This window comes from Arachis hypogaea, chromosome 17 (assembly GCF_003086295.3).
Source record: "Arachis hypogaea cultivar Tifrunner chromosome 17, arahy.Tifrunner.gnm2.J5K5, whole genome shotgun sequence".
Lineage (NCBI taxonomy): Eukaryota > Viridiplantae > Streptophyta > Magnoliopsida > Fabales > Fabaceae > Arachis > Arachis hypogaea.
In genome coordinates, this window is record NC_092052.1 from 2692331 (window position 1) to 2706308 (window position 13978).

The 13978-nt window shown below is 36.6% G+C and overlaps 2 protein-coding genes across 19 annotated transcripts; both read right to left on the minus strand.

Moving 5' to 3' along the window:
* Positions 1-1023: 1023 nt before the first annotated feature.
* On the minus strand, positions 1024-6068 carry LOC112766586 (uncharacterized). 18 transcript variants are annotated; one of them, XM_072223175.1, is made up of 13 exons: positions 5848-5954; positions 5584-5717; positions 5191-5259; positions 4423-4566; positions 4216-4298; positions 3804-3865; positions 3613-3696; positions 3303-3464; positions 3127-3214; positions 2514-2591; positions 2217-2405; positions 2076-2132; positions 1024-1720 (listed from the first exon to the last, which is right to left on the minus strand). In XM_072223175.1, exons 5-11 carry the CDS (start codon positions 4250-4252, stop codon positions 2320-2322), a joined length of 597 nt encoding a protein of 198 aa, XP_072079276.1. In that variant the 5' UTR covers positions 4253-4298; positions 4423-4566; positions 5191-5259; positions 5584-5717; positions 5848-5954; the 3' UTR covers positions 1024-1720; positions 2076-2132; positions 2217-2319. The 18 variants fall into 18 exon arrangements, with proteins under 18 accessions (XP_072079276.1, XP_072079265.1, XP_072079277.1 ...); XM_072223164.1 differs by having other exon boundaries at positions 3804-3942; XM_072223176.1 differs by having other exon boundaries at positions 2217-2333; positions 4423-4758.
* A 4002-nt stretch (positions 6069-10070) lies between these two features.
* On the minus strand, positions 10071-12604 carry LOC140181014 (uncharacterized). Its single transcript, XM_072223242.1, has 5 exons — positions 12463-12604; positions 11650-12102; positions 10938-11272; positions 10593-10664; positions 10071-10505 (listed from the first exon to the last, which is right to left on the minus strand). Exons 1-5 carry the CDS (start codon positions 12602-12604, stop codon positions 10071-10073), a joined length of 1437 nt encoding a protein of 478 aa, XP_072079343.1.
* Positions 12605-13978: the final 1374 nt, after the last annotated feature.

The following is a 13978-nucleotide window of genomic DNA, read 5'->3' on the forward strand; positions in this document are numbered from 1 at the left end:
CTTCAACAACACATAAAAGTTATCACAATAGATGGTTATAGATCAAAATGATAGATAAGATTGAGAGTTATGATAATAGTACTGGGTGATAATTAATTATGATAGAGTGAAGAGAAGATGTAAAGAGAAGAAGAAGAAGAAGAAGAAAACAAGAAATGAGAAGAGAATAAAGTAATATAATAGTGGTGATGAGACAATACTAGATATGTGTATAAAGAATAATAGTAAAAGAAAAGAATAGTATGTGGCACGGTGAGAGAATATAATAAAAATATAAATTAATAATTAAAAAATAATAAAACTAAAAATAATTTTAAAAATTAAATATAAAATTAAAAAAAATATATTTTTTATTTATTAAAAATATGTATGAAGATACATACAACATTGTATAAAAAGTTTATTTCCACTTCAAATTAAATATTGTTGAAAAAAAAAATAAATTATAAATAATTAAATTGTAAATAATGTTTGTAAATCTTTATCTTGATTTTGTTATATATGAAGATAAAGACAACATTACATAAAAAAATTATTTCTACTTCAAATTAAATATTGTTAAAAAAATAAATAAATAAATTTAATAACATTTATAAATAATTAAATTGTAAATAATGTTTATAAATCTTTATCTTGATTTTGTTATATATAATAACAACATAATAAATTTTTTAATATCTTATTTAATTTAAATTTATAAATTTTATAAATTCTAAAGGTTAAATAACCTATAAAATTTTCATATTTATTTTTAAATTTTTAACTTTTTAATTATTTAACAATTTATAAATAAAAAATAAAATTATAAAAATTAATCTCTTCAAAACAATAGAAAAACGACTAAACAGGCACGATAGTTAATTATAATGACAATTAATAAATATTAAATAAGACAAATTTAAGTTATTTTTATTTTTATTTTTTTATCTACCAAACATTTTCAATTAAATTATATGTGTGAATAATAGATGTTGATGAATGTATAGATTAGGAACAAACTCGAATAAAAACAAATAAAAATAATTGGGAGAATGATATATTTTCTTTATGCACGCCCTTTTTTTTATGGACTAAGCCAGCCAGGTGAATGATAACTAACAACAAATAATTCCGTCGCCCATAATTTGGAGGGAAAAAGAAAAAGAATGAGGGTTACAATATGCGAAAGAAATCAAACTATAATGTAAGGAATGAATGACCAAATAATCTGATGACTGCTGATCACCACTGAAGTTGAATAAGTTGATAGATCCATTGCCGAAAAAATGGTGCAGAAAGCAAGGACATCACAAAATGTAGGAGCAACATCAGTTTCCCAAACCAACTGGTGAAAGAGAATGCTTGTTATTGAAAGGGGAATTTGTTGTACTCTTCCTCCTTGAAAGCTCCTTCTCTTCTTGTTCATCCTGTCTGAGAGTATCTCTCATACATTCGACTGGTTATAGTGGTTGCGACTTGCGACATCCTTGTGTTCCATCTTTGGGTGTTTCTTTTGTTTCTTAAACCTTAAGCTGCCTACTATACATATCAAGTGTGACATATCAACCTAGGTGAGGATGAAGACAAGTCATACAGAAACAGAAACCGTGGCCGTTGAAGGAGTTTGGGATTTCTTCTTTACAAGTTCAATGGTCGATCGGAGGTATTTATCTTGATCACTCAAACCTGACTTGGCAGTTTCGATCAGGTTAAGGCAAACGCACGATAATTCATCATTTACCTGCCAATGATGAACAAAGAAACCATTATTAGTAATCCAACCAACCACAATCCATGAATGGTACAGAGAAACTGAATTTCTGAGCCGTGTAGCAAACATGCAGGGACAAGGACATTCCATTTTCTAAAGGAGGTATTCTTTAAAAAGAACAAGCAAATAATATTTGGCTTAACAGAGCTGGAGGATTTGTGTGAATTTTGCCTGGTTAGTTATTCCAAGTTAGGATATAGTTTGTTAAGAGTTTATAATGCAATCCTCCCTTTTCCTTCTTAATTTTCAGTTTTACAAATGAATAATGATGAGATCCAATAGAACTTTAAACACAAAGTTGAGTTAAAATTACAACACGGCCTACCATGAAAGATGATACAATGCAATTGCAAGCTTCAAGTGCCATTGCTCCACGTGCGGCCTTCATTTTCAGCATAGTAAATCACTACCAATTAACATTAGTCAATAAATCAGAACAAATATCAATTAAGTAAAAATGGTATACCCGTGAAGGTTCTTGTTGAATGGCACTAAGCAGGTTCTCAAGAACAAGCTTAGTCAAAGAAACAAGTTCTTGCTTATAAGAAGAATCCCCATAGAATAACAGGTCATTGCCTGGAATCTGGAAACAATATAAAAATGGATTCACTTTTGCATTTGGTTGGGAAGTGGGTGCCTGCTTTGCTAAGATCACCTTCAATGAAGTTAAGAAAATCATTTTTCAAAACAAATATATGAGGAAGGGATATAAAGAATTTTGAACTTTCCAGATAAAACACTGAAAAATAATAATATCAACAACCTGGAACCATAACTAAGAAGCCACAGAGCTTTCTAATTGATGAGACTAGTCCTTCAACTTCAGCTGGGGTTTGCAAGCCTAAAAATCAAGCAAATTAACAACCAGATGTATTTATTGTGGTGTTGGGAGTACAGAAAATAAATCTTCTAGAGAGAAGGTACAGTTAGTGGCACAAGCAATGCAAATTCACCACTTCACTTAAAAACTAAGCAGCTAAATGTAAGATACAGATTCTTAAATCTACCGATCTCAGAAAACAATGATGATTTGGTCTTCATCTATAGCATATTGTGATTTGTAAAATTGTAAGAGTCAATGTTATATTAATTATTCCCAAGAGCTATTGCTTAGGAAATTATATGCAAGAAGCAGCATTTGTTGAATGAGTTTTCTTCCTTATACAAGTTTTGAGCAGTAACATCCACCATTATATACAACAAGGACAATGACCCCAAAATACAACCATAACCAAGGAATGGCTATATTTGCTTTCCATTTCAGTTTATGTACTGATTAACTCTCAAGTAAAATAACTGATAATTATTGATAACTGGGACAAGTAATAAATGAATAGAACATTGTACTACTCTACATGGTTTACAAATAAACTAACCATCCGTGATATTTAAGGTCTGCAAACAGCCAACTGCGGAATCAATCAATCCATCAGAATGAGAAACCAAGCCAACTAAGAATGCAACCTGAAAAATTAATAGGATGAATCCATGACATGTATGGATGTAGCAGAAAAAACACACAATATTGATGTGCCAAAAACTGAATATCAACCTCGGCAGTCTCTAGGAAAAGATCAAATTGCTTTCTCTGAGCAGAAATAGAAGGTATTGTGATTTCACTAAATGTAATGCAGGCTTTGACCAAACTCAAGTGTTTCTTAGCACATTTCAAAGCTTGAATTGCTAAAGAATTGCTGGAATGAACAAGGGTTTCCTGCAAGTAAGAATAATTGCTATGTCATTACAAAGATTAACATGAACGGATAGAGGGATGGAGTGGTCGATTATCCTATGACATGTGTAATCTTTTTAATTAAAAAGTATCGGTTTAATCAAACAACTGCAAGACAAAAACAGGAAACCTTTAGTTCATTAAATCTACCAAAAGCTCCTCGGCAATCAACTAGAAAAGCTAACTGGTGTTCCATCTCTGCCCCATAATCTACCTAGTGGTAGAAAACAATTGCCAACAATTCATAATCATGACAATGCCATTATCACAACTAAATAAAATTAGCATATAGGCAATTGATAAGTAAACGAAAAAAGTTACCATGTGCACAAAGCGGGATATCGACTGTGCCACTTGGCTATCACCATCTTTCGCATTCTTTGCTTCAATGTTATCATGTAAAGTTCGAGAAATTTCAAAAAGTAGCTGTATGCACAATGGATCCCTAATATGATCGTTCCTACTTAACGGATAATGATATATAATTCCCAAGCAAAATGAAGTCTTAAAACATTACACTCCTAAACAGTAGACAGAATCCAGTAAGATGATGCTGCAGCAGCAGCAAGGATGTCAAGAGAGAAAATATTTGAAAAAGCAAAAGAAAACACTAAGATCTAATATCCCATGGAACTAAAAATTATGGGAGAGAGTTGACTTCTTGACCCCTTTAGAGTGAGGCCAACAATCTCGGGTGGTATCTTTGTCTAATACGCATAGAAATGGTACGTACCTTGTTGCCAGATTAAGGATGTGCAGAAAGACAACATCTTGTGAACTCCCAAACATTAAATCTAAGATCTCTGGAAAGTGATTCTACAAAATAGTAAACATCATCACATTTCTTTTTGCTCCTAATGTATTGAAGAATAGCATAGATTAACATACAAAGACAAAAAAAAAGGATGATAAGATAAACAACATATGAGTAGGAATTTACCAGACACAATACATCCTCAAGACACTTAAAATGAGACAGAATCTTCCCCAAGAGAGATTGTAAGCTTGGCATTTCAGCTTCTGTCACTCCTTTATTCCGAGCACGCTGCGAAATGCCTTCCAAAATGGTATTCAGAAGATCACCCTGATATTAAGGAATTTATTTTAGATGAAAGCATTAACGTTCTTCTCAGTTATTAGAGACTGGAAAGTATATCAAGGATCAGAATAAACTGTTATCGAACCACAATTTAATACATCAAAGATCAAAGCATTTAGCTACTCATCTGTTTGAACATGCGACAACAAGCTTCATCTCAAGGAGCAAGTTCAGTCCCTTGAAAATGGAATTAAGTGTCATTGTTTATTTTATAGTTACATATCATTTTTTAAATCAAATTCTAATAATCTATTCAACTGAAATATTTGTTAATACTTCTATAGATACTGTTGACGAAGACTTGCTCCATTTTTGAAGCAATAACTACTAGCATGCTTATTCTATTGATAATATATTAATTTTGAGACGCAAGTTGACTAAAGATTGACATTATACTAAATAATATTGCTATATCAACTTATTATTAGAAGTATCATCTTCTCAGTAAGTCACTAACTCAAAGAAACCTCTTTTCTTTTTATAGAAAAAGAGGTTTTGTTAGAAAAGAAGAGAAGAGTGCAAAGGAGGATAAGGCATCCTCACAAAGAATCCATTTACCACATTATATAGAGAACAAACATCCATCGGACTGTATACACACAAACTTACCAAGTGATTCTGAAGAATAAGATCAGCATAAGCATCTATAACCTTTAGGTACTCATCGAGGCTATCATACTGAGCAACAACCCGACATTGCAGCAAAAATAGATAAAATTAGAAAACTTGGAGTTGGAGGCAATGCCATATTGACCAAAGAATTCAACGCTAGGAAGCCTAATGTTTATAGAGTACAAGGTTAGTTGTTCCATGGTATAAGCTACTTCGACCTCCTCAGAGATCTGATGCAATTGCTCATTTTGTCTAGATTAAAAATAAAAATAAGGTTTATGATGGTATGACAAAAAGTTCAAAATTGATCAGATTTATGTAAATATCATAAACAAGTCAAGAATTGAAAAATCCAGGTTATAGTAGCACATGAATGGTAGGTAAGAATACGTTATGGTTTAGCTTTCAATCTGCCACCTAGCATCGCCCCAACTGATGACCCTAACTTTTGGGGTCAATTCCTGAATTATCAGAGGTCCTTAGCAATATGTTCTCAGAAGATAATAACTTGCCAGCCAAGTAGCCTGTTGATGGGATAAGGAATTAAGGATCTTGAATGAAGAGATGGAGATATAAAAATGGAATACATACAATTGCAAAGAAAGTAACAATGCAACTCCAAATAATGGAAGATGGACTAGAAATCTGTAATACCTGAATGATTTTATCTAACACAGCATTGACAAGGTCAACTGAGATTTTCCTTTCATTTAGCCTGAACCCCAGCAATTGAGAATTTCGAAAATTATATTGGCCTATTCCATAATGGGCCCAAATTCACAGTACTCATGACCGAATTATTTTATTCTTCAAAAATTTGAGATCAAACAAAAATATCTACAAAATAAGAAAAGAGGAAAGTCTACCACCTACTTAAATAGAATATATAAAAGTAGACTTATATTAACCCAAGCGAAAAAAAAAAGTAGACTTATAAAGATAATATATATAAATATACATAAATACATAATATTGAATTGAAAGGTACCGTAAAAAATAAAAAATATAATAATTAATTTTAATAGAATATTTTTTATCATAAAATCTATACAAATTTTGGTGGGAACTTGTAATTCATCCTAAAAAATTAAACCAAATGACTGAATGAGTCTAATATTGATTTAAATTTAGTGTTCTATTTAAATTAAAATTTAAAATGTTTTGAAACTTAAATTAATTCAATTCAAAATTATTTTTTTTTTCAAATTAGAACTAAATCAATCCAATTTTATTTTTATCTTGTATAAATAAATATATTTGTTCAGTCCAAACCTTTTTTTTTAGATTGCAACAGAACCACCAAATCCCCTAAACGCTTCCACCACCAAACCTCACAAATCACAATATAGTAATATAATTTGGTTCGTGCATGCATCCAAGCTTGACAATTTCTATAATGATAGTAATTAGTACCATGTAGAAAATGTAAGCTATCTCCAACCCTCTATTATTGTTTACTTTTGTTAATTCAGATTCCAATGTATCATTCTTTAAATAAACTTACAAATTTTCCCTATAATTAGATGCCTGATATTTTTCTAAATTAATCATCAATCATTCAATAATAATATACATTATACGTATTGGATGATGAATTGAAGAGTTAGATTTTGATATGTTATAAGATGAGAGATAGAGAGAGGGGGGGGGGGTGTGAAACACAGAGAGGAGTAGAGTTAGGGAACATGACAAAGATCCGAGAATTTGGAATCGAGAAGAATATCGACGGTTAGAGCATGAGTTTTTTTCGTCTTTGTGGATAACCTTCCTGAAGACATCTCAAAGAGAGAATTGTTTCGGTTGTTCAACTGGATAGGGCGCATAAATAACATATATTTATCACGTAAAAAAAAGGCGATAATATATACATTTTTGCGTTCACAGGATATACTACGAAGGGAGGAGCATTAAAGGTGTTCCGTCTTGAGAGAGCTGAGGTGTATGATCTCCGAGTGGTTGCTCGAGTCCTTGGTTGAGCTATACGTCGTCTAGGGACAGTGTTGCAGATTAACCTCAGTACTCTGAAACACGCCGGTGGGAGCACCTGCACAAAGCACTCCGACGCTCAAGTAAGTATGTGAGTTATGAGAGAATGAAGAGTAATAAAACTAGAGTGAGTTCTGTGACCTGTTTTCTCCAGGGCTAGTTAGTTTTGTTTTATAGACGAGTGAGATGCCCTCTTCTGTTTGCTTGTTCTGATATCTTAGGTAGTGAGTTCCGTTATTGTGGATAACGGTTAGGGGATAGTGTTTGACTTATGAACGGCTTTGTCAGCTACGTGGCTTTGATATTGTTTCCGAATCTTAAGATTGGTTTTGATTCTGATCTTATTTCCAAGTTTATCGGGGTACACGTCATAGCCCCCAAGCTCGGCTGGCATTGTGTGAAAATGGTAGGCGAGCTTTATAATTGCCTTCTTGTGTGTTTGTTTGTTTTTGTGTGTTTTTTTTTTTGTTGTTGGGCTTTCCTTGTGTCGTAAAGAATTATTTGGAAAAGAATTTGGAAAAGCTTTGAGGGACTCTGCCGTTTATTCTATTCTTGTGATACGTGTCGCGTTAAATGCGCCTTGTTGCTGTTTGGGTTTTCTACGCCCTAAGTGGTTATGAATTGAATTACCCACTAAGTTAGTGGGTTTGCAATAATATCATTTCTTCGTTTTGGAACTTTACACTTGCTGTTTCAAATTTCTACTATTGGTTGAGTTTTACCATGACTTCTAAAGGTTTGTCTTTTTTCCCTTAGTTGTTTCTTTTCTTCTATTTCTAAAATGGCTAGAGAGAAAGAGAAGGAGAAGGTGCTTAAAGAAAATAAGGATGATCCTTATCACTGGGTACATGATGACGTGAGGACGCGATCCTCATTGTTTGTCAGTATTGATTTGATACGCGAACTTCGGGGTTTGAATGTTGTGAAGGAAGGTTCAGGTGTGGTTGTTGAGTTTCTCCCCTGTTCTGGTGAGGATAGGGTTTGTGAGAAAAGGGGGACTTGCAGTACTTCTATTTTTATGCGCCTTGTCTTACTGAGCTTCATGTTAGATTTCCGTTTTCTTCGTTTGAGTGTGATGTTCTGACTCAGTTAAATTGCACGCCTTCACAGTTACATCCTAATTCGTGGGCGTTTTACGCGCTTTCCAATGCTTAATGGCTTTCTCTCTGTTCCCTGTTCACTTTTTGTATTTTTTTTTCTTTATTTCAATCTAAAGGGGTTCGCAAGGGGTTGTGGGTATGTTTGAGTAGCTATCCTGGTCGTTCTCTCTTTCTGCTTTATAAATCTTCTTCCAAAAATTTTAAGTTGCTATTTGTGAAAGTACGGTCAGTGGAGGCCGTGTATCCCTTTTATTTGGACGACAAGTTGATAGAGAGGTTTCCGTTATACTGGTGCTCCGAACCATGTCAGATTCTTGAGGCTGTCGAATAGAGTGAGGAAGATGAGTGGTTGATAGATTTTCTGGTGGAGAGTTTTGCTGATGGGGTGTTGTTGTCTATTCCTGATTTACTTCGTTATTACGATTCAGGGGATATGGAGGGTTTAAAATCGTATATAGGTAATGTTTGGCTGTGTTGTGTTTATTTCTCGCATATTTTGTTCATTTTGACCGTTGTTGTTCTGTGCAGGTGGACGAGTTCCTCTCCTTGACCCCTCCCGATTTCAATCTTTTATGAAGAAGAAAAAGGAAAGGGATGCCGGTGGTTCTAAGATGCCAAAGGATGGTGGTGGGGAGGCTACTCAATCGACTGCATGGCCGGCTTCTTCGCATAAGAGACAAAGAGACGATGGTGATAAGTCTTTAGAAGTTATATCTGAGTGTGACAGAGAAGTGGTTGGGGGTAGCAAATCTGTTTTTGATTGGCAGAAGAAACTCCATGGTTTTATTGCCGGTTCGAGCTCTCATTCCTTGTGGAGCGAGCAATTTCCCATTGCTAAGCTCTCGGACAGGGTTTCCCAATACCCAGGTGATATGCTCATGACACGTCGCATCGGTATGGAGGGTATGGGGAAGTTCATTCAGGTCGGCTCATTTATGTATTTGAGTGGTGTTCTTTTCTTTCTGTATTTGTTGTTTTTGTTCATATTGTTTGTGCCGCTATTTGTAGATTGTTGCGTCACGTCTGATGTGCGTCGGTCGCACCACTGAGTTGATTGGGGTTGAGCAGTAGGCTGCCATGGGAAGAATTACCGAGTTGGAGAGATTGCTGAAGGAAAAAGATGTTGCTATGGAAAGGGTTTCGAAGGAGAATGATGAAGTAATTGTGGACGTGACAGCAAAGATGAAGTCGGCTGCGGACAAGGTTACCCGTCTCAGAGACCATATCCGACTTCTTCAATTTGATATTAAGGATAGTGATGTGGCTAAAGGGAAGTTGACCTCCTGGGTTCACGAATTGGAGGAGTTGGGGATGGAAATGTTTGCTTCAGGCTTCGACCGAGCTGTTAGTCAGGTTGCTGTCTTGGCACCTGAGTTTTATTGTGCTCGTCTGGATGTGACAAAGGTTGTTATCGATGGGAAGCTAGATGTGGATGGGACGGTGAAGGATCACGACGAGAATGCTCCTTCCTCCTGAATTTTCATATCTTTTGTTGCTTATGTGTAGTTTGTTATTTTGATAGACTTTTTGATGACATTTGGTTTGTATTGGCCGCGTTTGTAGTCGGCTTTTGGTTAACTGTTTTGATAGCATGCATGCGAACATAGTCCTTTGAACAGTGTTTAGTATTTGAAAACATAGATTGGTATTTATAATTTGTTGTTTGTATTTGATGATATCAAATTTTTGGCGTCCGGCCTCATTAAAACCCTCCTTAGGTAAAACCCTTAGATATGGGAAAAAACCTCTAAGGGAGAAAAAGAGTACCTTCATTCGCTGATTTTGTACAAATTATGATCTGTAGATTTTCAAAGAAGATACATTCCAGTTTCCAGATACTGGTTCGCCGAGTAGTGTTTGGAGCTGGTAAGCCCCCAGGCCGAGTACTTTTGCCACCCGAAATGGTCCTTCCCAGTTGGCGGAGAGCTTTTCGTGTGAAGGTGGTCGCCTTGCTTCCTCTGTTTTTCGGAGGACTAGGTCTCCTTCATCGAATGTCCTCGACACCACTCTTGTGTTGTGCTTTCTTTCAGCCAATTGTTTTTTAGCTTTCTGCTTGATAGCTGCAATTTCCCTGTCTTCTTCACTAAGATCAAGCTCGGCATTTCTCGCGTTTGTATTGTGTTGTTCGTCATATAACTCGGCCCTCAGCGTAGGAATGCCGATCTCAATAGGGATTAGTGCTTCCGACCCATAGACTAGCTTGAAAGGTGTCTCGCCCGTGGTGGACTGTATTGTTGTGTTGTAACTCCAAAGTATTTCTGGGATTAACTCCACTCACTCTCCTTTCGCGTTATTGAGTTTTTTTCTTATTGCCTGCAATATAACTCTGTTAGCAGCTTTGGCCTGCCCATTGGTCTGTGGGTGTTCGACTGAGCTAAAGTGATGCTGTATGTTGAAATTGTTGAGAAATAATGCGAGTTTGTTATCTGTAAATTGTCTTTCGTTGTCTGTTATTATTTCTTTCGGTATTCCAAATCGACAGATGATGTTTTTCCATATGAAAGATCGTACTTTTTTTGCAGTTATTCTCGCTAGTGGCTGTGCCTCTATCCATTTTGAGAAATAGTCTACTGATACTAAAAGAAATTTTACCTGTCCTGGCGCTATTGGAAATGGGCCGAGGATATCGAGTCCCCATCTGCTGAAGGGACAACTTACCTCCATGCTGTGTAATACCTCGGCTGGTTTCATAGATATGGCGGCATGCTTCTGACAGTCGTCACATGTCTTTACCTTTGTTATGCAATCCCTCTTCATGGTCGGCCAGTAGTATCCTGTTCGGACGATCTTTGTGGTGAGAGCTCGTCCGCCGATGTGGTTTCCACATATGCCCTCATGAACTTCATCCATTACTTCTTTTGTCTCATCTTTGTTTAGGCATTTTAGCAGTGGTTGTGAGAAACCGCGCTTGTAAAGTTCTCCTGCTATGCTCGTGTAGAGACTTGCTTTTCGCCTAAAGTGTGGCGGGTTGAGTTCGTCTTTGGGTATGGTACCTGCATTGATATATTCAAGAAAAGGTGTTCTCCAATCGTGGAGGTGGTTAATGTTTGTTATAGATAATAGTTTGATGCTAAGCTTTTTAAGTGTGAGTTGTGATAACATCGATGTTTGTGTGTCCGCCCTAGTGGCGGCGAGTTTAGATAATATGTTTGCTCTAACGTTCTTCTCCCTATGCACATGTAGTATGATAAATGAATTGAATTTTGAAATAAGATCCTTTGCTATGAGCCAGTATCACTCCAGCAAGGGATCTATTACCTGAAATTCTCCTCGAATTTGTTGAACCACCAAGAGAGAATCACAATGTGCTATCAAGCTTTGTACTTGGAGGTTCAGGGCGAGCTTGAGTCCTGCTATGAGGGCATCATACTCGGCCTGATTGTTGCTTGCTGGGAAGTTGAACTAAGGGATTGTTTGCCTATCACTTTGTCCCCTTCTTTTAGAATTATCCCAGCTCCGCTCCCTCCTCGGCTTGATGCCCCATCAACATGCAACTCCCAGGGCTTGTTGGGCTCGTCAGGGGTCAGTTCTGAAACGAAGTCTGCGAGGATCTGTGCTTTCAGGGCCGACCTTGGTTGAAACTGGATATCAAATTTCGAGAGCTCGATAGACCATTTAGTCAGACGTCCGGCGAGTTCTGGTTTTGTCAGTATTTGCCTTAATGGTTGGTTCGTTCTCACTATTATTGTGTGGCTTTTGAAGTAGTGCCTGAGTCTTCTCGCTATTATTACTAGTGCTAAGGCCAGTTGTTCTATTCTCGGATACCTTTGTTCCGCTGGTTGCATGACTCTATTGACGAAGTATACTGGTTGCTGTATTTTTCCTGCCTCAATGACAAGAGCCGAGCTTATAGAATAATTAGAAACGGACAAGTATAAGTATAAAGGTTTACTGACTTTTGGTCTTTATAGCACTGGTGGTGATGATAGAATGGTTTTGAGCTCGGCGAACGCTCTCTCACATTCTTCTATCCATTGAAATTTCTTATTCTTTGATATTGTTTGGAAGAAAAGGTATGATTGGCTTGACACTGCTGGCAAGAACCGAGATAGTGCAGCTACCCTTCCCACCAATTGTTATACCTCTTTCATTGTTTTAGGGCTCACCATATTAAGTATTGCCTCACATTTTTTAGGGTTTGCTTCAATTCCTCGTGAGGTCAGCATGAATCCGAGGAATTTGCCTCCTTGTAACCCGAAAGCGCATTTCTCCGGGTTGAGTCTCATATTGTATGCTCGGATTTGTTTGAATATCTCCCTAAGGTCGTCGCAGTGTGACCTCTCTTGAGTGGTCTTGGCGACCATATCATCCACATAGATTTCCATATTCTGACCTATTTGATTACGGAATACTTTGTCCATCAGTCATTGGTAGGTTGCACATGCATTCTTTAGACCAAATGGCATTACTCTATAACAAAAATTTCCATGTTCAGTTATAAATGCTGTCTTGCTTTGGTCTTCTGGATGCATGAAGATTTGGTTGTAGCCAGAGTATGCATCCATGAAGCTTAAGCTTTTGAAACCTGATGCATTGTCTACGAGCTTATCGATGCATGGTAAGGGATAAGCATCTTTAGGACATGCCTTATTTAAATCTGTAAAGTCGACGCACATGCGCCATTTACCTGAGTTTTTCCTTACCATTACCACGTTTGATAGCCATGTGGTGAAGCGAATCTCTTTGATGAAGTTAGCTTTAAGGAGCTTTCCGGTTTCTTCTAGGGTTGCCTTTGATTTTTCTGCTCCGAGATTCCTCTTCTTTTGAGCTATAGGTCGGATTGTTCTGTCAGTGGCGAGCTTGTGGCAAATAATGTATGGGTTTATGCCTGGCATGTCCACTGGGGTCCAGGCAAATAAGTCGGCGTTGGCTTGTAGTACTTTTATGAGCTCCGATCTTTCTTCTCCTTTTAGTGCTTGGCCGATGTATGTGACCTGTTCTAGTTTTGTCGTCAGTGAGATTTTCTGGAGCTCGTCTGCTGGTTGAGGCCTTTCTTGGGTGTCCCCTCGAGGGTCAGGCTTTGCTGGGGACAGTACCTCATTTGTGCTGTGAATTGCTTTGACTTCTTGTTGGAAATCTTCTTCTGGAGCCGACTTCTTTAGACTTGCATTGTAGCATTGCCGACTTGTTGGCGATCTGAGTGGAGTGTCGCTATCTTTTCGTCCTGTGCCTGAAATTTAACACATAGATAAAAAGTGGATACTACTACCCTGAACACGTTCAGAGCAGGTCTTCCGAGAATAATATTGTAAGGACTGGGGCAGTCAACTATAAGATATTGTATGACGGCGGTTCATGATAATTGGGGGTCTCCCATCATCATTTTTAGCCATATGTAACTGATGAGTGACCAAAAGCATGGGTTTGAATTTTCGCACTAAAAATAGGATTGACGTTGCAAGTATAGTCCAAACCCAACCATTGATCATCAATCAAATTTAATTCCTAAAGATATGTCACTATTCAAACCAAATTAACCAAGAATATTTAGCTCCCGGGTCGTCTTCCCTAGGAACTAATGCCAATAAGTGCACAATTTTGGTTGTAAGAGAGCAAAGGGGTTTTCGATGATTTAGAGCAAACAAAATAAAGGAATTAAAGAACAAGACAAAATTGCAATTAACAAGCAATAAAGGAATAAAAGAAATATTATGTAATATAAACAAGTAAGACTCAAAATTGATGGAAAAGTAGTTTAA

Bases quoted from the DNA above. Each gene is read 5' to 3' on its own strand.
- LOC140181014 (XM_072223242.1), bottom strand. From the start codon at position 12,604: ATGGAAATCTATGTGGATGATATGGTCGCCAAGACCACTCAAGAGAGG. The intron at 12,103-12,462 runs GCAAATTCCTCG...TCATTGAGGCAG, and splicing joins CGCTTTCGGGTTACAAGGAG to GAAAAATACAGCAACCAGTA. The intron at 10,665-10,937 runs GTAAGTTGTCCC...TTCAACATACAG, and splicing joins AGGTATTACACAGCATGGAG to CATCACTTTAGCTCAGTCGA.
- LOC112766586 (XM_072223165.1), bottom strand. From the start codon at position 4,494: ATGCCAAGCTTACAATCTCTCTTGGGGAAGATTCTGTCTCATTTTAAG. The intron at 3,697-3,803 runs GTAACTTTTTTC...TTCTACCACTAG, and splicing joins TATCCCGCTTTGTGCACATG to GTAGATTATGGGGCAGAGAT. The intron at 3,215-3,302 runs GTTGATATTCAG...TTAATTTTTCAG, and splicing joins TTTTCCTAGAGACTGCCGAG to GTTGCATTCTTAGTTGGCTT.